Consider the following 22,058-nt stretch of genomic DNA (forward strand, 5'->3'; position numbering starts at 1 on the left):
CCCTTCCTATGCTTCCTCTCCCCCTTCCTACCCCTTCTCTTCCCCTTCCTCTCCCTCTCTCCCCCTTCCTACTCTTCCTCTCCCTTGCTCCCCCTTCCTCTCCCTCACTCCCCCTTCCTACCCTTTCCTCTCCCTCTCTCCACCTTCCTCTCCCTCTCATCACCTTCCTCTCCCTCTCTCCCACTTCCTACCCCTTCCTCTCCCCCTTCCTACCCTTTCCTCTCCCTCGCTCCCCCTTCCTCTCCCTCTCTCCCCCTTCCTCTCCCTCTCTCCCTGTTCCTCTCCCTCTCTCCCCCTCTGTACTTGAGGTGTCCCTACTGCTAGGCCCATTAGCAGTGGAGAGATTTATACTCCCGGTGTACCGGATGAAACCTCCACAATATTATCCTTTTATCTATGCATGCCAGTGTGTGTGTGTGTGTGTGTGTGTGTGTGTGTGTGTGTGTGTGTGTGTGTGTGTGTGTGTGTGTGTGTGTGTGTGTGTGTGTGTGTGTGTGCGTGCGTGCGGCATTGATTCTTGGTCAGGGCAGAGCGTGACCTGAATTAACACAAAGGCACAAGGATGCTGCAAAGACATCGCTTTTCACACACTTTCTGTTTTCCAAAGTCACAGACAGAACTGGAGAGCTGTATTTGTAACAGTTTAGTTTTATTGTTGGAATGTTAATGTGGAGAGAGAAATGAGTTTTATTTTGTTGTAATACAGTTCACAGAAATTGTCAATTGTTCAAATGATACCCCCACCCTTGCTGCAACAGTATTTGCAGATATATATTTTGGGGAACTTGTCTCGCTAATGTATTTTTGGAAGTGACCTGTTAACCCGTTGCCATAGTGATTGCCTAGTTGCGAGGTCGTTATATAAAAATATAAATGCTATTACAGATTAAATTACAAGATTAAAAAAGGACCCCAGTTTTTTCTCTGTATTCCACTGTATTGCTCTGGATTACACTGTATCGCTCTGTATCGCTCTGTATCGCACTGTATTGCACTATATTGAACTGTATTGATCTGTAAATGAGCATTTCTTTGGATATGTCAAGGTAGTCCCTCCCTGTTTCAGTCTGTTTTCTTCATTTTGGTGCCTAACCCAACCCAGGCCTATTTCTGATTGGCCCCGATCAGTGCAAGGTCACAGCAACTTGACTAAGTCAGTTGAACACTAACGGGAAGATAGTAAAATACGGATGATAACAATACATATATATTCTATAACAATAGAAATACAATAAGAATCTAGCTATAACACAAAATCGAGAGATCTAGATAACAATATATGAGGTCTGTAGATCTATTGGGAGAAACAATATCTCCTGTGTCTTGTACGTAGATAATGTTGTGAAACAAATTCTTAACCGTTAAATGTTTTCTGCTCTGAAGCCGAAGTTAGAGACCAAGGGAAAATAAGCTGTCCCAAAAGCTTCACTGTGCAATGTTTACAATTGCTTTTCACAAAAAGTCTGTTGACATGTTATTTGTTGGGGATTTTACTTCAGGGCCAAAATGGGTTTTGTTCACAGACATCATTGTTCACATCTGACTTACACCCGGTCTACTTTTTGCTTACGATCGGTTACAGTTTGTATTTGTTTACTGTCCTGTCATCAAAGAGCCAACCATACAGTTGGCTCTGAAATACATCAGAGCCAGGATACACTCTCAGTAAACACTGCTTTGTACTCAGATGACAGATGTCAGTCAGGAGAACAACAAGACATGTACAACCAAACACCAAGCGTCACGCGGTTGTCTGAAGTTCGGCAAAGTTTACTTGATCGTTGAAGTAATGATTTTGTTTAACTCTCTCCCTTTCTTTTTTCTGTCTTTCTCGCTCATTCAAGATGGCCAATGCTAATAGGGATCCTTGGGATGTCCCTACCCTAAACCCTAACCATAACCTTAAACCCTACCCTTACCCTAACCATAACCAAAAGGCTTACCTAACCCTAACCTTAACCCTTACCTTAACCATTTTAAATGGAAACTTCAATGGGATAGGGACGTCCTAAGGATCCCAGAGAGCACAAACCATTCAAAGACACGTACCATGCAACCGAACACCAAGCACCATGTTGTTAAATTGGATGTTAGGGTGCTATGTTTTTCTTCAACTAACCTCTCTCTCTTTCTGTCTCCCTTCTCTCCCCCTGTACCCCGGTCCCCATCTCTTTCTCTCATTCATTATTCTCAGAGCAACTGTCTAGCCTTGCTAGAGTAGCGGGATAATTAGCCTCCATTGATCACAGGGGCCACCACAAGCAGATTGATGAAAACCAGCTCTGACAACACTAATTCTGCCAGCCATCAGCCAGAGAGTCCCAACTCCCACACAGATGACAAACTCTCACAAACTTCCAACCGATGACTCCCATCTCCTGATCTGCTATCGACAGGAGTTGCATCTCAAATGACACACTATTCCCTATATACTGTAGTCCACAACTTCTGAAGTGCCCTGGTCAACAGCGGTGGTCTATATAGGGAATAGGGTGCCATTTGGGACGCAGACTCACTGTGGGCATTATTAGGCTCCCATTATGATTTTAATCTCTCCTTTTTTAATAAAAGCCTGTGGATAAACAAGGGTTGCAGAGCTGGTCGTCAATGCCAAGGCTTTGTTGTGGCGTGTATTAATGTACAATTAGCTCTAATTGGCTTGTATAATTGGATATGAGGGACAAGATATTGGAGTGAAGATGGTTCAGGAGAGATAGTGGAGTCTCTGAGGTCCTTGTGTGAAAGTAATTTCATTCCTTGGCTAGATGGATAGATGATAGATGGTTTTACTACTGCTAATTCCTATGATCTAATGGCAACTTGGTAATGTGGTAGAAAAATTACACATTTACCTGATTTGTTTGATATTAATAATTAGCAATTAATACTTAACAAATAGGATGATATTTCTGTTCTGTCCGACCAACATCATTATTGCAGTAATTAATCAATATTAAATAAAGATGATTGTTTGAAGAAATGACCAAATCATCAGTATCGTCACCTGTCTTGCAAAGCTGCACCATATCCCGCTATATCACCATTGATATAATAACCAGGGACAGGAGTTTTCCCTGAGGTTCACCAGGTTACGTGGTCAGGAAGAAATCCTGGCCCTACATATAACTGTGAAAAACTCAGAACTGCTACCAGTCTATGTGGTCACTTTCAGATGGAGGGAGAGAGTTCTGGACAAGCCTGCGCTGAACAACACACTATGTATCTGGAAGACAAACTCAGCTCACACTGCAGAGAGAGTGCTGCCTAGTGAGTCTCTCTCCTCCACCCTGTCTCTCCATTTCCTCCTGGAAGAGCGTGAAGTAGACAAAGAAGGACAGTCTCTCTCTCTCTCTCTCTCTCTCTCTCTCTCTCTCTCTTATATATATATATATATCTCTTATCCTTTATTCTCTTGAATCTGTCTGTCTGTCTGTCTGTCTGTCTGTCTGTCAGTCTGTCAGTCTGTCAGTCTTACCCTATCTCTTCCACTTCTCTCTCTCACTTTCCCTCTCTGTTTTTCTCAATAATCAAAATCTTTGGATTCCCCCAGTGAGTGAAAGAGAGAGAGGAAGTAGGGTCTGGGCCTCCAGCGCTGGCTACGATGACCCATTTGGCAGCAGAGTGGGTCTACAGTATGTCCCAAATGACACCCTATTCCGTCTATAGTGCACAACTTTTGAGCCCTAGTCAAAAGTAGTGCACTACATAGGAAATAGCCCACTGGGCACAGACGTCAATTCAACGTCTATTCCACGTTGGTTCAGTGTAATTTCATTGAAAACTTTGATTCAAACAATGTGGCCCAGTGGGAGGGTGCCATTTGGCAGCATTGCAGTCTCAGCAGAAGCTGGATTTGCCTGGAGACGCAGGCCCAGATCCAGCAGTGAGATGGCAGACATGCTGCTGGGACTGTTGTTTTCACCCAACTCCACACCTAGTCATACACACTATACTGCAGCCAGCCATAGTCTGCAAAGGAACAGCATTAGCTGACTGCTCTTTCTGAAGGTATGAATGGAATGACTTGTTCTCTCCAGGCCACACAGTATCATTGGAAGATATTTGTGGTTTGGGTTAGATCTGAAAGTTTTAAATTGTGTGATATCTGCAGAAATAACTGTGGTATGATTGACTACGTAGAATTATATATGGTCGCAGTAAAAGATAAGTTCTGCCACTCAGGTTAAGTCCTAATTATCTCTCCTTCCTCCCAAAGTGTGCACTTGCTCACTTCCCTTCACTGATTTGAATGGAAATTGTGTGGAAAAGCCCTCGGGCCCATGCCTCCACCAATCCACTGCTTTGTGGGAAGATATGTGGGAAGTAGTGAACAAGTGCACAGTTCAAGAGAAAGGAGATATTATAGGGATCACCCTCAGAGTCGTATGACTTCACAGTATGTTCTGTGCTCTTCATATTCCAGGCCTAGTGCCAGTAAGCAGTGAGCAGTGGCTGTTTCATTTTCCAAACTTCCAAATGTCTTTCACAGCTCGGATTAGGCCCTCCTCTATTGGGAAATCCCATGGTAACGGCACTGGCAAAAGCTGACTGACCCTCAAACACAAACACACACATATTCAAAGATACATATTCGCACACTCTGGGAAACACACATATACCCACACTCTGAGATACACACTGTGACACTACCACACACTCATTAGCACTGCGACACACACACAAACACACAAACACAGCCCCCCCCCCCACACACACACATACACACACACACACTCTCCACCCCCACCCACACTGCAACACACGACACCCTACCGGAATCAGGCGATTGACTTCTCCCTCATGGCCTGGGGCCTCACCGGGCAAAATAATAATCTGATCACACAACGGGTCGAACTTTATTATCCGCCACTCAGTACCAGCCAAAGGAAGAGACACCACCAGCTAGAGAGAAAAAAGAGAGAGGGTGAAGAAGAAAGAGGGGGAAGCAATTTTTTAAAACTTTCTTTCCAGCAGCGTTGACATTATGACAGTTCCCTTGGGTGGGGCAGCGGATGAAAGCTTTTCATAGAGGGGATAGCTGGATCCTTTCTCCTTTGGATGGTTTTACTCATTTTGCCTCATGCTACAGGTGTAAAGGTATAAGGAAGGGACCCTGATCACCTGACAAGGGACATTAAGACTTCAGATACAGGTATGCTGCAGATCCTTCTCCATCCTCCTCCTCCTCCTCACAGAGCTCTGAGTTAACTCCAGGAAGAGTAGCTGCTGCTTCAGCTAATGGGGATGTTAATAAAATACTAAAACTACTAGTTAAGGTTGAATACTGTCAGATACAGATGCCTAGTAAAGTATTTAAAGTAAAGTATGTATTATATACCAGGACGAGCACTATACACTCTTAGAAAAAAAGGTTCCAAAAAGGTTTTCTTTGGCTCTCCCCGCAGGATAACACTTTTTGGTTTCATGTAAAAACCCTTTTTGGTTCCAGGTAAAACCATTTTGGGTTCCATGTAGAACCCTTTCCACAGAGGGTTCTACATGGAACCCAAAATGGGTCTACCTGGAACCAAAATGGTTCTACCTGTAACCATAAGGGGTCTTCAAATGATTCTCCTATGGCGCCATAAATACAATTTATGGGCGTATAGAGTTTTCAGACAGTATCCGAAGATCACTTTGGTAATGTGACACTGAAATGACAAATGACGAGACTATCTTGTTTTACTTTTCAAACCAATGAGATCATACTGTCCAAACAAATGGTGTTTTATCTGTTTATTTTACAATGTGGAGAACCATTCTTTTCCACAGCTCTTCTGGGATTTTGTTTGGTGTATCCAATTCATCCAAAACACTAGTTTAATTGCAGGTGAATACTTTAATACAAAGCATTGTGCCAATAGCAGTCGTAATTGTCTCTAAATGATTAGTAGCAAGGTTACACAAAATAAGTATCTTTGAAATGGTCATTTGAAAAAAAGTTTTTCGTCAACAGGAAAAATTGCCCATGAGCTAAAAACTCCCAGATATGCCTAAATTGGTTTTACATTTCAACAGAGAATAGAAAGTAAAATATTAAAAAGGGAATAAAGATGATAAAGCAAGGAAAAACAAACAAATACTTAGGCCATTTTCTAAGGATATTGCCATGAAAATAAATATGCAGATTTCCCAAACTAAAGCACATTTCCAAGAAGTACCGTAGGTCAAAAGTTTGCAATTGAATTCATGTACATTAGATCCAGACAAACATAACTATTAGCCTATTAAAGTTTAAGTGGAGCTTAATGTCATATGTTCTCATATGTCCACCACAATCATCAGTACATCTGTAAAGAGGCATTTTGAGGGGACGCTCATGATGACATCTTTATTGAATCCATTAGGAAAATCTAGGATAAATCTAGGATAAATCTAGGATAATCTAGGATAATCTAGGATCAGTTAGGCCTAAATTGCCCATGTGCTAATAAGCAGACAGTTTTACATTTGAATAGAGAAAAGAAAGTAAAGTATAAAAAGGAATGCACATGTTTTTAAGACACTTCAGGCCATTTTCAAAGGATATTGCCATGAAAACATGAACATTTACCAAACCAAAATGCATTTCCAAGAAGTACCATAGAACAAAAGTTTGCAATTGAATTAATTTACATTTGAGCCAGACAAACATAACTTATAGCCTGCTGAACTTTAACATGCTCCGGAACGTTGGCGACTTCTAAGTATGTTTTAAGCCTCCTGCTTTGGGCTGGATATGTCAATGTGTAGTTCATACATGCATCATCTCTGTTTTCCAAAGTCCCTAGTTGGAAAACGACTGTTTTTCTGGAAGCTGTGCCGCAGCATTTACCCTACATATTCCCCCTTCATGTGCCAGCCTCCTAGCAATTTCAGTTCTAGCCAATGAGCTTCAACCCATCGCCATTTGAGTGACAGCTAGCAAGACTGTAGTGCGCATATCTACAAATATGTAATGTAGTAAGCAATAAAATCCACAAAGAAAATATTTTTGCATCTTTGTAGACAGACTTACAGTATGTAACAAACATTACATACATAGTGCATTACACATACAGACACACAGCACGTCACAAACATTAAATACATAGTGCATTACACATACAGACACACAGTATGTCACAAACATTAAATACATAGTGCATTACAAATACAGACACACAGCACGTCACAAACATTAAATACATAGTGCATTACACATACAGACACACAGCGCGTCACAAACATTAAATACATAGTGCATTACAGACACACAGCACGTCACAAACATTAAATACATAGTGCATTACACATACAGACACACAGCACGTCACAAACATGAAATACATAGTGCATTACACATACAGACACACAGCACGTCACAAACATTAAATACATAGTGCATTACACATACAGACACACAGCACGTCACAAACATTAAATACATAGTGCATTACACATACAGACACACAGCACGTCACAAACATTAAATACATAGTGCATTACACATACAGACACACAGCACGTCACAAACATTAAATACATAGTGCATTACACATACAGACACACAGCACGTCACAAACATTAAATACATAGTGCATTACACATACAGACACACAGCACGTCACAAACATTAAATACATAGTGCATTACACATACAGACACACAGCACGTCACAAACATTAAATACATAGTGCATTACACATACAGACACACAGCACGTCACAAACATTAAATACATAGTGCATTACACATACAGACACACAGCACGTCACAAACATTACATACATAGTGCATTACACATACAGACACACAGCACGTCACAAACATTAAATACATAGTGCATTACACATACAGACACACAGCACGTCACAAACATTAAATACATAGTGCATTACACATACAGACACACAGCACGTCACAAACATTAAATACATAGTGCATTACACATACAGACACACAGCACGTCACAAACATTAAATACATAGTGCATTACACATACAGACACACAGCACGTCACAAACATTAAATACATAGTGCATTACACATACAGACACACAGTACGTCACAAACATTAAATACATAGTGCATTACACATACAGACACACAGCACGTCACAAACATTAAATACATAGAGCATTACACATACAGACACACAGCACGTCACAAACATTAAATACATAGTGCATTACACATACAGACACACAGCACGTCACAAACATTACATACATAGAGCATTACACATACAGACACACAGCACGTCACAAACATTAAATACATAGTGCATTACACATACAGACACACAGCACGTCACAAACATTACATACATAGTGCATTACACATACGAGGGGCAGTAATGGCCACACTCAATATCTTTGAATTGATTATGCCCCCATACTCAAACACATTAGTGTATGTTGTCATTGAGGGTTCAGAGTTAGCATGAATGCACCACAACTCACAGTTACCTCTGTTCTATATCTATCTATCTGTCTATAGTTACCTCTGTTCCATATCTATCTATCTATCTATCTATCTATCTATCTATCTATCTATCTATCTATCTATCTATCTATCTATCTATCTATCTATCTATCTATCTATCTATCTATCTATCTATCTATCTATCTATCTATCTATCTATCTATCTATCTATCTATCTATCTATCTATCTATCTATCTATCTATCTATCTATCTATCTATCTATCTATCTATCTATCTATCTATCTATCTATCTATCTATCTATCTATCTATCTATCTATCTATCTATCTATCTATCTATCTATCTATCTATCTATCTATCTATCTATCTATCTATCTATCTATCTATCTATCTATCTATCTATCTATCTATCTATCTATCGGCTAGATAACTATTTCTTTGTTTCTGTGTCATACATCTACCATAAATTTGCGAGTGAATGAGATGAATCTCCGTTGCTTCACAGCTCCACCTCATGTTCAGTGTCTCCATCTCCCTGTGAAGTACACTGGTTAAGGACAAAAAGGACCAAACACACTAACTGAGGCTCAATTTGACCGTACATCATTTGACCACACATGGTGGACCGTACATAGTGGACCGTATAGGATTGTGAGGACTGGTGGTTCAACCCGAGTGAACCGTGGTCCAGTGAACCGTGGTCCCGCCCTATGGGGAAGACTGGTAAGAGCACAGTGGACCTCAACTCCCCGACAGAGGTCAAACAGGCAGTCCCATTCGAGGTCATGGAGACGGTGGCGCCCCCAGATGGCGAGGAGAAGGAGGAAGTACTCCCTGACAGGGGCTCCTGGAAGGGCAAGTTTGACTTCCTGTTGTCGTGCGTGGGCTACGCCATCGGCCTGGGGAACGTCTGGAGGTTCCCTTACCTCTGCGGCAAGAATGGAGGAGGTAAGATAAACTATCCGGGGAGGGAGGCCATTTTGTGCCTGGAGAGCCAAAACGGTGTCTGGGAGAAATCATTGTTACAGGCTTTGAAATAGTGAGATTTCAAGGGGGTGCCTGAAGAGGCAGGAGGAAAACTACACATTTTAAAATATCATCAGTATAAAGCACAACCTATTACAGTTCATGGGAGTACACTGTTTGATAAACTAACACATTGTAGAAAACAATATTTGAAGAAACATGCTATTTAATACGGTAGCTGTCCAGTGTCCACATTTGCTTTAATGTGAACTATGGGGCTTGCAGGATGTGTAAAATGACATGGAAAATGAACAGGCATTGTAAAAAAGGGAGCTTTCAATGAATACATTTGGCTATCCATCTTATTTTGTTTTTTGCAACCTGAGTGAGAGAAAATCTAAACATGTCATTAAAACCACTGCATGGAATTTACCATGATGATTATTTAATGACCGACCTGGATTTTTATTGATGAGGCTATTGTTAATAATGAAATTGCCATTAGGAAACATCTATATGGCATCACAATGTACTGTACACTGTGCTAGTATGCAGCATCGTCTTTATGGACTATTGAGGTCACTTTCTGTGTTAGCGAATAATTACAAATACATTTTTCATGAGGACTAGATACATAACATAGATACATAACATCAACAGTGTTTGTGTTCACAGAAACGTTTTCTTTGGAAAAGTGAGTGTTTTTCGAGGTAAAACATCCTTAAAGTGTAACGAATACCACCTTTCTATTAAGTTAAATTGGTTTTTGAAATGAGCACCTTTCCAGTATTGTAAAATCAAATAAATCACACAGTTGATATTTTCTATTTTGAACATCAATAACTTTGAGAGGTGAGCAAAGATTAGAAGCAAACACTTTAGATACTATACTTCTGACTGGTATTTAATCATTTACAGATTTATTTTACTGACGTCATGTATTCTTTTTTGCATTTTACACTTGAGAGGGACTGATGTAATGCAGTGTTTCCCAAACTCAGTCCTCAGGACCCCCTGGGTGCACATTTTGGTTTTTTCCCTAGCACTACACAGCTGATTCAAATAACCAACTAATCATCAAGCTTTAATTATTTGAATCAGCTGTGTAGTGGTGGGGCAAAAAACTAAACGTGCACCCAGGGGGTCCTGAGGACTGAGTTTGGGAAACACTGAAGTAACCTATTGATACAGAATTCCACAGTCCCCTTGTTTTCATGCATAGTTCATTCTATTGATTTCTGTAGACGTCATATATTTCACTCGTTCCACCATACATCAGGGCTCAGGTCTATATGTAAGCATCTGCGTATGTTACTGTCTGTGTTCTACATTCAACTTCTCCTTTGGAGATAAATCATGTGTTTTGAATTTCATTCAATATGGATATCCATATAACCCTTGCAGGAGTGTGCTTGTTTGGCTCAGCAGCGTGTCCCTGTGTAGGGAGTTGACACTTGATATAGAAATTGTGAGTTTGGTTGTGTGCTCTGGATGATTTGTCAGCCAAGTTTACCGTCAAACCTGAATGGGTCATGTCATCCCACTGGGCACACAGTGGTTGACTCAGCATTGTTTCCACATCATTTCAATGAAATAACGTTGAACCAACGTGGAATAGACGCTGAAAAGATAGGATATACTGCTAGTTTGTTAATCACATGTGATGAAGCTGATGTCCAAATCACACACTTCTGAAATCACCTATCTGTAACGATGTGCGCTGAGAGTCAGGAAGTTCTGGGAGTGAGTGTTTTAATATACACTGCTAAAAAAAATAAAGGGAACACTTAAACAACACATCCTAGATCTGAATGAAAGAAATAATCTTATTAAATACTTTTTTCTTTACATAGTTGAATGTGCTGACAACAAAATCACACAAAAATAATCAGTGGAAATCCAATTTATCAACCCATGGAGGTCTGGATTTGGAGTCACACTCAAAATTAAAGTGGAAAACCACACTATAGGCTGATCCAACTTTGATGTAATGTCCTTAAAACAAGTCAAAATGAGGCTCAGTAGTGTGTGTGGCCTCCACATGCCTGTATGACCTCCCTACAATGCCTGGGCATGCTCCTGATGAGGTGGTGGATGGTCTCCTGAGGGATCTCCTCCCAGACCTGGACTAAAGCATCCGCCAACTCCTGGACAGTCTGTGGTGCAACGTGGCGTTGGTGGATGGAGCGAGACATGATGTCCCAGATGTGCTCAATTGGATTCAGGTCTGGGGAACGGGTGGGCCAGTCCATAGCATCAATGCTTTCTTCTTGCAGGAACTGCTGACACACTCCAGCCACATGAGGTCTAGCATTGTCTTGCATTAGGAGGAACCCAGGGCCAACCGCACCAGCATATGGTCTCACAAGGGGTCTGAGGATCTCATCTCGGTACCTAATGGCAGTCAGGCTACCTCTGGCGAGCACATGGAGGGCTGTGCGGCCCCCCAAAGAAATGCCACCCCACACCATGACTGACCCACTGCCAAACCGGTCATGCTGGAGGATGTTGCAGGCAGCAGAACTTTCTCCACGGCGTCTCCAGACTCTGTCACGTCTGTCACGTGCTCAGTGTGAACCTGCTTTCATCTGTGAAGAGCACAGGGCGCCAGTGGCGAATTTGTCAATCTTGGTGTTCTCTGGCAAATGCCAAACGTCCTGCACGGTGTTGGGATGTAAGCACAACCCCCACCTGTGGACGTCGGGCCCTCATACCACCCTCATGGAGTCTGTTTCTGACCGTTTGAGCAGACACATGCACATTTGTGGCCTGCTGGAGGTCATTTTGCAGGGCTCTGGCAGTGCTTCTCCTGCTCCTCCTTGCACAAAGGCGGAGGTAGCGGTCCTGCTGCTGGGTTGTTGCCCTCCTACGGCCTCCTCCACGTCTCCTGATGTACTGGCCTGTCTCCTGGTAGCGCCTCCATGCTCTGGACACTGCGCTGACAGACACAGCAAACCTTCTTGCCACAGCTCGCATTGATGTGCCATCCTGGATGAGCTGCACTACCTGAGCCACTTGTGTGGGTTGTAGACTCCGTCTCATGCTACCACTAGAGTGAAAGCACCGCCAGCATTCAAAAGTGACCAAAACATCAGCCAGGAAGCATAGGAACTGAGAAGTGGTCTGTGGTCCCCACCTGCAGAACCACTCCTTTATTGGGGGTGTCTTGCTAATTGCCTATAATTTCCACCTGTTGTCCATTCCATTTGCACAACAGCATGTGAAATGTATTGTCAATCAGTGTTGCTTCCAAAGTGGACAGTTTTATTTCACAGAAGTGTGATTGACTTGGAGTTACATTGTGTTGTTTAAGTGTTCCCTTTATTTTTTTGAGCAGTGTATAATACGAAACACGAACAGCACACAGACATGAAACAGAAACAATGACACCTGGGGAAGGAACCAAAGGGAGTGACATATATAGGGCAGGTAATCAAGGAAGTGATGGAGTCCAGGTGAATCTGACGATGTGCAGGTGCGCGTAACGATGGTGACAGGTGTGCGCCATAACGAGCAGCCTGGTGACCTAGAGGCCGGAGAGGGAGCACACATGACACTATCCATAAATCCACTATCTAAAACTGATTGAATACTGGCCAATTAGTGTCTTAACCACATCCGAGTCTCAATCCTTCAACCTTCTCTCGAAATGTGCACTTGCACAACCCTCATGGTAAAAACTACAGAAGCCTGCCGAGGGGAGAACGTCGCATAATAATGGCCGGAACAGAGCTAATGGAACGGCATCAAACACATGGAAACCATGTGTTTGATGTATTTGATACCATTTCACTTATTCTGCTCCAGCCATTACCACAAGCCTGTCCTCCCCAATTAAGGTGCCACCAACCTCCTGTGGTAAAAACTGTCTCCAGCACAGGAGGTTGGTGGCACCATAATTGGGGAGGATGGGCTTGTGGTAATAGCTGGAGTGGAATGGTGGAATGGAATCAAATGGTGTCCTTTCGCACCTTCCTGGCCATTATTATGAGCCGTCCTCCCCTCAGCAGCCTCCTGTAGCTCCAGACAATGCTTACACCATGCTTTTAAAATCCATGATAGTAAGTGTGCAAGTGCACGTTAGAGAAGGATTGAGAATGGGGATGCAGACCGTAAGTAAAAGTATAAACACAGATGAAAGAGGATATCTTTGGTGTACATGTGAAACACACTTCCTGTTCTGTCACACTGTGCCCTGGTCCGGTGACAGGGGCTTTCCTGATCCCGTACTTTCTCACCCTGGTGTTTGCTGGCATACCTCTGTTCCTGTTGGAGACGTCACTGGGCCAGTTCACCTCGGTGGGGGGACTGGGGGTGTGGACCAAACTAATGCCTATGATGAAAGGTGAGATATGTTGAAAATCTCCCCACATATTGACAGATAGTCTAGGTAGGTGATTGATTGTTTGATTACATTAATTAGACAATTAAAGAATGCATATACATACAAATGCAACACATGAAAAATGATTGAGGAGTCAAGCTCATTGTAGTTCATATAAAAATCCAACAAAATAGATATACACATATCTCAAAGACAAATAAAAGTTAGCTACAGCAGTTCCTAGTTAGTTAACTAATTGTTTGTTAATACTGACCTGTACCTCTCCCTCCCCTACAGGGGTTGGTCTGGCCTCAGTGGTGCTCTCCTTCTGGCTCAACATCTACTACATTATCATCATCGCCTGGGCCCTCTACTACCTCTTCAACTCCTTCAGAGCGGTAGGTGACATCACCACACTACATTATCATCATCGCCTGGGCCCTTAACTATCTCTTCAACTCCTTCAGAGCGGTAGGTGACATCACCACACTACATTATCATCATCGCCTGGGCCCTCTACTACCTCTTCAACTCCTTCAGAGAGGTAGGTGACATCACCACACTACATTATCATCATCGCCTGGCCCTTTCCTACCTCCAACTCCTTCAGAGCGGTAGGTGACATCACCACACTACATTATCATCATCGCCTGGGCCCTCTACTACCTCTTCAACTCCTTCAGAGAGGTAGGTGACATCACCACACTACATTATCATCATCGCCTGGCCCTTTACTACCTCCAACTCCTTCAGAGCGGTAGGTGACATCACCACACTACATTATCATCATCGCCTGGCCCTTTACTACCTCCAACTCCTTCAGAGCGGTAGGTGACATCACCACACTACATTATCATCATCGCCTGGGCCCTTTACTATCTCTTCAACTCCTTCAGAGCAGTAGGTGACATCACTACACTAGAAAGTAGTAGCCCAGTCAAATCAAATCAACGTTTATTGGTCACATGCACACGGTACAGTGAAATGCTTGCTTGCTAACTCTCCTCAACAATGCAGTAAAATATCTGTCCCAGATCTGTTTCTGCTGTCTTGCCAACTTTTACATTTTTTATTTATTTCACCTTTATTTAACCAGGTAGGCCAGTTGAGAACAAGTTCTCATTTACAACTGTGACCTGGCCAAGATAAAGCAAATCAGTGCGACAAAAACAAACAACACAGAGTTGCACATAAACAAATGTACAGTCAATAGCACAAAAAAAATTAAAAATCTATGTACAGTGTGTGCAAATGTAAAAGAGTAGGGAGGTAGGCAATAAATAGGCCAAAGAGGTGAAAATAATTACAATTTAGCATTAATACTGGAGCGATAGATGTGCAGATGATGATGTGCAAGTGGAGATACTGGGGCGCAAAAGAGCAAGAGGGTAAGTAATAATATGGGGATGAGCTAGTCGGGTGTGCTATTTACAGATGGGCTATATACAGGTACAGTGATCAGTAAGCTGCTCTGACAGCTGATGCTTAAAGTTAGAGGGAGATATAAGACTCCAGCTTCAGTGATTTTTGCAATTCGTTCCAGTCATTTGCAGCAGAAAACTGGAAGGAAAGGCGGCCAAAGGAGGTGTTGGCTTTGGGGATGACCAGTGAAATATACCTGCTGGAGCGCATGCTACGGGTGGGTGTTGCAATGGTGACCAGTGAGCTGAGATAAGGCGGGGCTTTACCTAGCATAGACTTACAGATGACCTGGAGACAGTGGGTTTGGCAACGAATATGTAGTAAGTGCCAGCCAACGAGAGCATACAGGTCGCAGTGGTGGTTGTATATGGGGCTTTGGTGACAAAATGGTGATAGACTACATCCAATTTGCTGAGTAGAGTGTTGGAGGCTATTTTGTAAATGACATCGCCGAAGTCAAGGATCGGTAGGATAGTCAGTTTTACGAGGGTAGGTTTGGCAGCATGAGTGAAGGATGCTTTGTTGCGAAATAGGAAGCCAATTCTAGATTTAATTTTGGATTGGAGGTGCTTAATGTGAGTCTGGAAGGAGAGTTTACAGTCTAACCAGACACCTAGGTATTTATAGTTGCCCACATATTCTAACTTCAACGGTCATTGACTCCTATGGTCATAGCCTGGTTCCAGATCTGTTTGTGCTCTGTTGCCGACTCAGAAGAAAGCACAAACAAATCTGGAACCAGGCTATGGAATAAGCTGTACATAAATGGAATAGTTTATTGTCCTTCAAGGAGTATATTCTTTGCTGTGACTTCATAGCTTAACCAAGTGACCTGACCAGAAATCAGTGTGGGTTGAATACGTTATAGACTATAAATAACAAATGCTCTAAGAAATATGCAGGCCTTAGTCAGACTTAGTCAATAGAGTTACTGAGTAGTTCACTTAATAGTGTTCTCACTCCTGTTGTTCTGTGGCTGCTCATTTTGTTCCACACAAAGACCTGAGACAGAGTTACTATATCTGTACAGACAGTCTCCATCACCACTCTTCTCACACCAGACAGGAGCACAATCAGATGGGTCAGGAGTGTGCGGGGAGAAGAGAGAGAGAGAGAGAGAGAGAGAGAGAGAGAGAGAGAGAGAGAGGCAGTTGGAGGTAGAGAGAGAAAGGGAGCGGGGGTAGAGAGGGAGGGAGACAGGAGAGAGAGAGGAGACATCACTGAAATGAAGCAGACAATCTGAGACACTAAGAGCTTTCCACTCAGAAGTGGTGAAGAAATACATATATGATGATGATGATAACCTGAGAACAGGAAATAAAATAAAATGGTTCTAAGCACAGAGTGTACCTGAGACTCCATTACGGGTTCTTTCATCTCGGTTAACTGAGATGTCATTTGGTCAGATACGTAGTCCTTCCACGGGAGATTGGTGGTTTTAGTGGTTTGTAGTTTTTACATATAGCTTACAGTAACATAAATGAATGAAAATGCTATTATGTTCTTTGACCTTACCTCAGACCTTCATAAATATAACCAAAGGATTGTTTGCAGCAATTAGATACAAGGTAGAAATACCTTTAGTTTCTACATGACAATGAAAACCCTGCATCCATTGACTTCAATTCAAATGACTCTATTTTATTGTGAGGGAGCTTCTTGTGTGGAATGGTTCCTATGACAAACTAACAGCACATACAAATAAATACAAGCAGGCAGTAGAGGACAGGACAAAGGTGACACAAGTTACTCACTCCATCATAAAACATCATAGATTCCTACCATAATAGTCTCCTGTACCAGCCAGCTCTGAGCCTGGGGAGGAGGCTCCTACCATACATTATTGATTACTACCCTACTGTATGAGTTAAATAGCTCTCTGCTCTCCAATGTTCTCCTTTATGCAATGGCCAATGCTAATGCATGTTGGTGCTAATCTTCTGTCTGTCTGTCTGTCTGTCTGTCTGTCTGTCTGTCTGTCTGTCTGTCTGTCTGTCTGTCTGTCTGTCTGTCTGTCTGTCTGTCTGTCTGTCTGTCTGTCTGTCTGTCTGTCTGTCTGTCTGTCTGTCTGTCTGTCTGTCTGTCTGTCTGTCTGTCTGTCTGTCTGTCTGTCTTTCTGTTCCCCCCTCAACTCCTTGTTCTCATCTATTTCTGTCTTCCTCTTTGTCTCTTTGGATGACACAATGACACCCCCTCTGTCCTTTCTTTCTCCCCCTCTGTCTCTCCTTCTCTCTCCATCCATCTGTCTCTATCTCTCTCTAGGATTTGCCGTGGGAGGGTTGTGATAACCCGTGGAACACAGAGAAATGTTTCTCCAACTACAGTTTGACAGACACCACCAACCTCACCAGTGCCGTCACTGAGTTCTGGGAGTACGTCAAATCATTTAGCCTACATTAACATAAATCAATGAAAACGCTATTATGTTCTTTGAAAAAAAAAATCATATACTAATGACCTTCATAAATACAACCAAAGGGTTGTTTTTCCGATAGCATACATGGAATGTATTTATTAGACTGTTAGGTTGTTGATGTCCAAAAGACACGTCATTGGCTGGAAGTGGGGTCCCTTGAGGCCAGGCATTTCTAGTGTTAAACTTCTATAATTTTTCACTGAGTCATGTGAAAAGCATGGTGTAAAAGGTGGAAAATGTGTATGTGTGCATATTAAACGTGTGTGTGGGTTACCTGAGAGTGTGCATAACTGTTTGTTTGTGAGTGTGGCCTGTCTGTCTGTATGTGTGTGTGTGATCATGTGTGTGTATAACCTGTCCGAAAGTATGTATGCATGTGTCTGTGTGATCCAGGTGTGTGTGACTGCACTGACCGGTGTGTGTGTGTGACCGCACTGACCGGTATGTGTGTGTGTCCACCAGGCGGAACATGCACCAGCTGTCCAGTGGTCTGGAGGAGCCTGGTGAGGTGCGCTGGCCCCTGGCTGGAACTCTGGCTCTGTCCTGGATCCTGGTCTACTTCTCTATCTGGAAAGGAGTGGAGTGGACAGGGAAGGTCAGCCCTGCTCTTATTATTACTCTCTTTTTGCCTTCTCTTTTCTCTCTCTCTCTCTCTCTCTCTCTCTCTCTCTCTCTCAAAAGGTATTTAATGAAAACTCTCGTCACCTGAAAGACACATCAACCACAATACAATTGATAGAATGGCTAAATCCATTTCAGCAACATCATATACTAAACTTCAAACTGATATATGCAGCAGGCCACAGCCTCCGTCCATGACGGTAACCTGGCAAAACAAATGCATTAACAACTTACTCGAGTTAGGGGGTGTTAAATTAACGCTCACTTTTTAAGAAAATAAATGTATGAGCAAGGAACACATCTTCGCATTCTGCTCTGAGTGTAATTGGAGTTTAATGTGAACTGCACAAAGCAGAAAATTAACTCCCCCAAGGCCCTGGCCTTGATGGAATTTACCAATTAATCACAATCATTATTTGACAAAGTGCAAAGCACGTTCACAGATCTCTGTCAGGAGAGGAAGGCGAGGCAGGCGAGCAGGAAGTAAAATGTTTCAGTCCCTAGTGGGGAATGTTTCAGTCTGCTCATGTACCATTGAGGCTGGAAGTTCACCCTCATTTGGGGTTTTTAGTTAGTCAACTACCCACCGGTTCACTCCTCACCAATACACCATGTCTGTTCTTCAGTGGTCTATTTCTCTGTCCCCTATCTGTTATTCAGGTGGTCTATTTCTCTGTCCCCTATCTGTTATTCAGGTGGTCTATTTCTCTGTCCCCTATCTGTTATTCAGGTGGTCTATTTCTCTGTCCCCTATCTGTTATTCAGGTGGTCTATTTCTCTGTCCCCTATCTGTTCTTCAGGTGGTCTATTTCTCTGTCCCCTATCTGTTATTCAGGTGGTCTATTTCTCTGTCCCCTATCTGTTATTCAGGTGGTCTATTTCTCTGTCCCCTATCTGTTCTTCAGGTGGTCTATTTCTCCGCCACGTACCCCTACCTCATGCTGTTCATCCTGTTTTTTCGTGGGGTCACTCTCCCCGGGGCCAAGGAGGGCATCCTTTTCTACATCACCCCCGACTTCAACAAACTCCTCAAGTCTGAGGTACGGTGGCCCCTAAGAGTCATACACTCACAGACCATATGTCTATGCAGACACTGAAATGTCAACAGGAAAAATAAGATATATTTAATGTCTTGAAATGTGAAAACTGTTCTTAAAAAATGTGTGTTTTTGTCTGACTACTCTCCCAGGTGTGGCTGGATGCTGCCACTCAGATCTTCTTCTCCTATGGACTGGGTCTGGGTTCGCTCATCGCCTTGGGAAGCTACAACTCCTTCAACAACGATGTGTACAGGTAAGCAACCCCCACAGCCACTCCTTTATGCCTTATGTCCCTGTTAGTGACCCACTAGTTTCAAACCTGGGTCTCATGTGTGCATCAAGAATGAGCTAAAGCCTGTGCATTTTCTCAGAGAGCTAACACACATCTTCAGGTAAGGCTCATCAAACCACCTCTGTTACATGTTAAAAACCTAGATGATGGAACCATTCTATTTGCTTTGATTCTATACTTCTGGGTTCCACTCCATCTTTCCTCTATTTGCTTTGATTCTATACTTCTGGGTTCCACTACATCTTTCCTCTATTTGCTTTGATTCTATACTTCTGGGTTCCACTACATCTTTCCTCCATTTGCTTTGCTTCTATACTTCTGGGTTCCACTACATCTTTCCTCTATTTGCTTTGATTCTATACTTCTGGGTTCCACTACATCTTTCCTCTATTTGCTTTGATTCTATACTTCTGGGTTCCACTACATCTTTCCTCTATTTGCTTTGATTCTATACTTCTGGGTTCCACTACATCTTTCCTCTATTTGCTTTGATTCTATACTTCTGGGTTCCACTACATCTTTCCTCTATTTGCTTTGATTCTATACTTCTGGGTTCCACTACATCTTTCCTCTATTTGCTTTGATTCTATACTTCTGGGTTCCACTACATCTTTCCTCTATTTGCTTTGATTCTATACTTCTGGGTTCCACTACATCTTTCCTCTATTTGCTTTGATTCTATACTTCTGGGTTCCACTACATCTTTCCTCTATTTGCTTTGATTCTATACTTCTGGGTTCCACTACATCTTTCCTCTATTTGCTTTGATTCTATACTTCTGGGTTCCACTACATCTTTCCTCTATTTGCTTTTATTCTATACTTCTGGGTTCCACTACATCTTTCCTCTATTTGCTTTGATTCTATACTTCTGGGTTCCACTCCCTCTTTCCTCTATTTGCTTTGATTCTATACTTCTGGGTTCCACTACATCTTTCCTCCATTTGCTTTGCTTCTATACTTCTGGGTTCCACTCCCTCTTTCCTCTATTTGCTTTGATTCTATACTTCTGGGTTCCACTCCATGTTTCCTATATTTGCTTTGATTCTATACTTCTGGGTTCCACTCCATGTTTCCTATATTTGCTTTGATTCTATACTTCTGGGTTCCACTCCATGTTTCCTATATTTGCTTTGATTCTATACTTCTGGGTTCCACTCCATCTTTCCTCTATTTGCTTTGATTCTATACTTCTGGGTTCCACTACATCTTTCCTCCATTTGCTTTGCTTCTATACTTCTGGGTTCCACTCCCTCTTTCCTCTATTTGCTTTGATTCTATACTTCTGGGTTCCACTCCATGTTTCCTATATTTGCTTTGATTCTATACTTCTGGGTTCCACTACATCTTTCCTCCATTTGCTTTGCTTCTATACTTCTGGGTTCCACTACATCTTTCCTCTATTTGCTTTGATTCTATACTTCTGGGTTCCACTACATCTTTCCTCTATTTGCTTTGATTCTATACTTCTGGGTTCCACTACATCTTTCCTCTATTTGCTTTGATTCTATACTTCTGGGTTCCACTACATCTTTCCTCTATTTGCTTTGATTCTATACTTCTGGGTTCCACTACATCTTTCCTCTATTTGCTTTGATTCTATACTTCTGGGTTCCACTACATCTTTCCTCTATTTGCTTTAATTTGTTCTGTCCTTTTCTTGTTTCTTTCTTCTGTGGTGTTCCATTATGGTGTCCTGTCTACTTACCAACACCAAACATGGGTTGTGTTTTTCTCTCCTGTCAGGGACTCCCTCATCGTGTGCTGTATAAACTCCTTCACCAGCATGTTTGCGGGCTTCGTCATCTTCTCCATTGTGGGCTTCATGTCGTACATCACCAAGAAGCCTGTCCAGGAACTAGCTGCCTCCGGTACAGTGCAGTTAGCTCACCCTACTGCAGCATTCACTGTTATTGACGTTGGAGTCAGCTGTTCCTGATTAACACTACAGAGTCAAACCGAGCTGTACTGACCTAGTCTAATTACGCATCCAGTATAGTTTCTGAAACAGTGCTGGAAAGGACAATGTCTAAATAAAATATAGAGTATGTTCAGAGGGAGGGGAGTCAAACTCATTCCATGGAGGACCTAGTGTCTGTGGGTTTTTGGTTTTTCCTTTCAATGAAGACCTAGACAACCAAGTGAGGCGAGGTCATTACTAATTAGTGACCTTAATTCATCAGTCAAGTACAAGGGAGGAGTGGAAACCTGCAGACACTCAGCCCTCCATGGAATGAGTTTGACACCTGTCCTATAGTGTCATTGCGTCACTGGTTATCTTCTTCTTGATACAGTAAAAGTAATGAATTGATTAATGCCACTGATTGGCCATAGACTCCACTCAACTTGTGCCCGAGGGCCTGAATTAGTCCCTGATTAGAGAGGAAGAATTAAAATCAGCAGAACTTCTTCTGACACAAGATAAAAGGGGTAATAGTGATCCTAATCAGTAAATTATTGGTTTCTTAGATGCATGTAAGATACAATACAGGACGGAAGTAAAACATACGCTTTTTATTCAACAGAAGAGATTTCATATGGTACAATAATTATCATGGTGTGCATTACTGTG

The 22,058-nt window shown here is 42.3% G+C and overlaps 1 protein-coding gene across 1 annotated transcript in view; it reads left to right on the top strand.

Annotated features, from left to right (window-relative positions):
* Window positions 1–4,792: 4,792 nt before the first annotated feature.
* The window catches only part of LOC106609637 (sodium- and chloride-dependent GABA transporter 1), a 28,186-nt gene continuing 10,920 nt past the window's right edge, over window positions 4,793–22,058 (top strand). Inside the window, exons 1-9 of the mRNA XM_014208597.2 lie at window positions 4,793–5,152; window positions 8,912–9,354; window positions 13,583–13,717; window positions 13,994–14,094; window positions 17,381–17,490; window positions 17,997–18,129; window positions 19,061–19,195; window positions 19,345–19,448; window positions 21,233–21,357. Of these exons, the coding sequence (XP_014064072.1) occupies window positions 9,117–9,354; window positions 13,583–13,717; window positions 13,994–14,094; window positions 17,381–17,490; window positions 17,997–18,129; window positions 19,061–19,195; window positions 19,345–19,448; window positions 21,233–21,357 (1,081 nt within the window). The 5' untranslated portion in view covers window positions 4,793–5,152; window positions 8,912–9,116. The remainder of the gene's footprint in view (window positions 5,153–8,911; window positions 9,355–13,582; window positions 13,718–13,993; window positions 14,095–17,380; window positions 17,491–17,996; window positions 18,130–19,060; window positions 19,196–19,344; window positions 19,449–21,232; window positions 21,358–22,058) is intronic.

The sequence above is a fragment of the Salmo salar genome, chromosome ssa17 (assembly GCF_905237065.1).
Source record: "Salmo salar chromosome ssa17, Ssal_v3.1, whole genome shotgun sequence".
Taxonomy (NCBI): domain Eukaryota; kingdom Metazoa; phylum Chordata; class Actinopteri; order Salmoniformes; family Salmonidae; genus Salmo; species Salmo salar.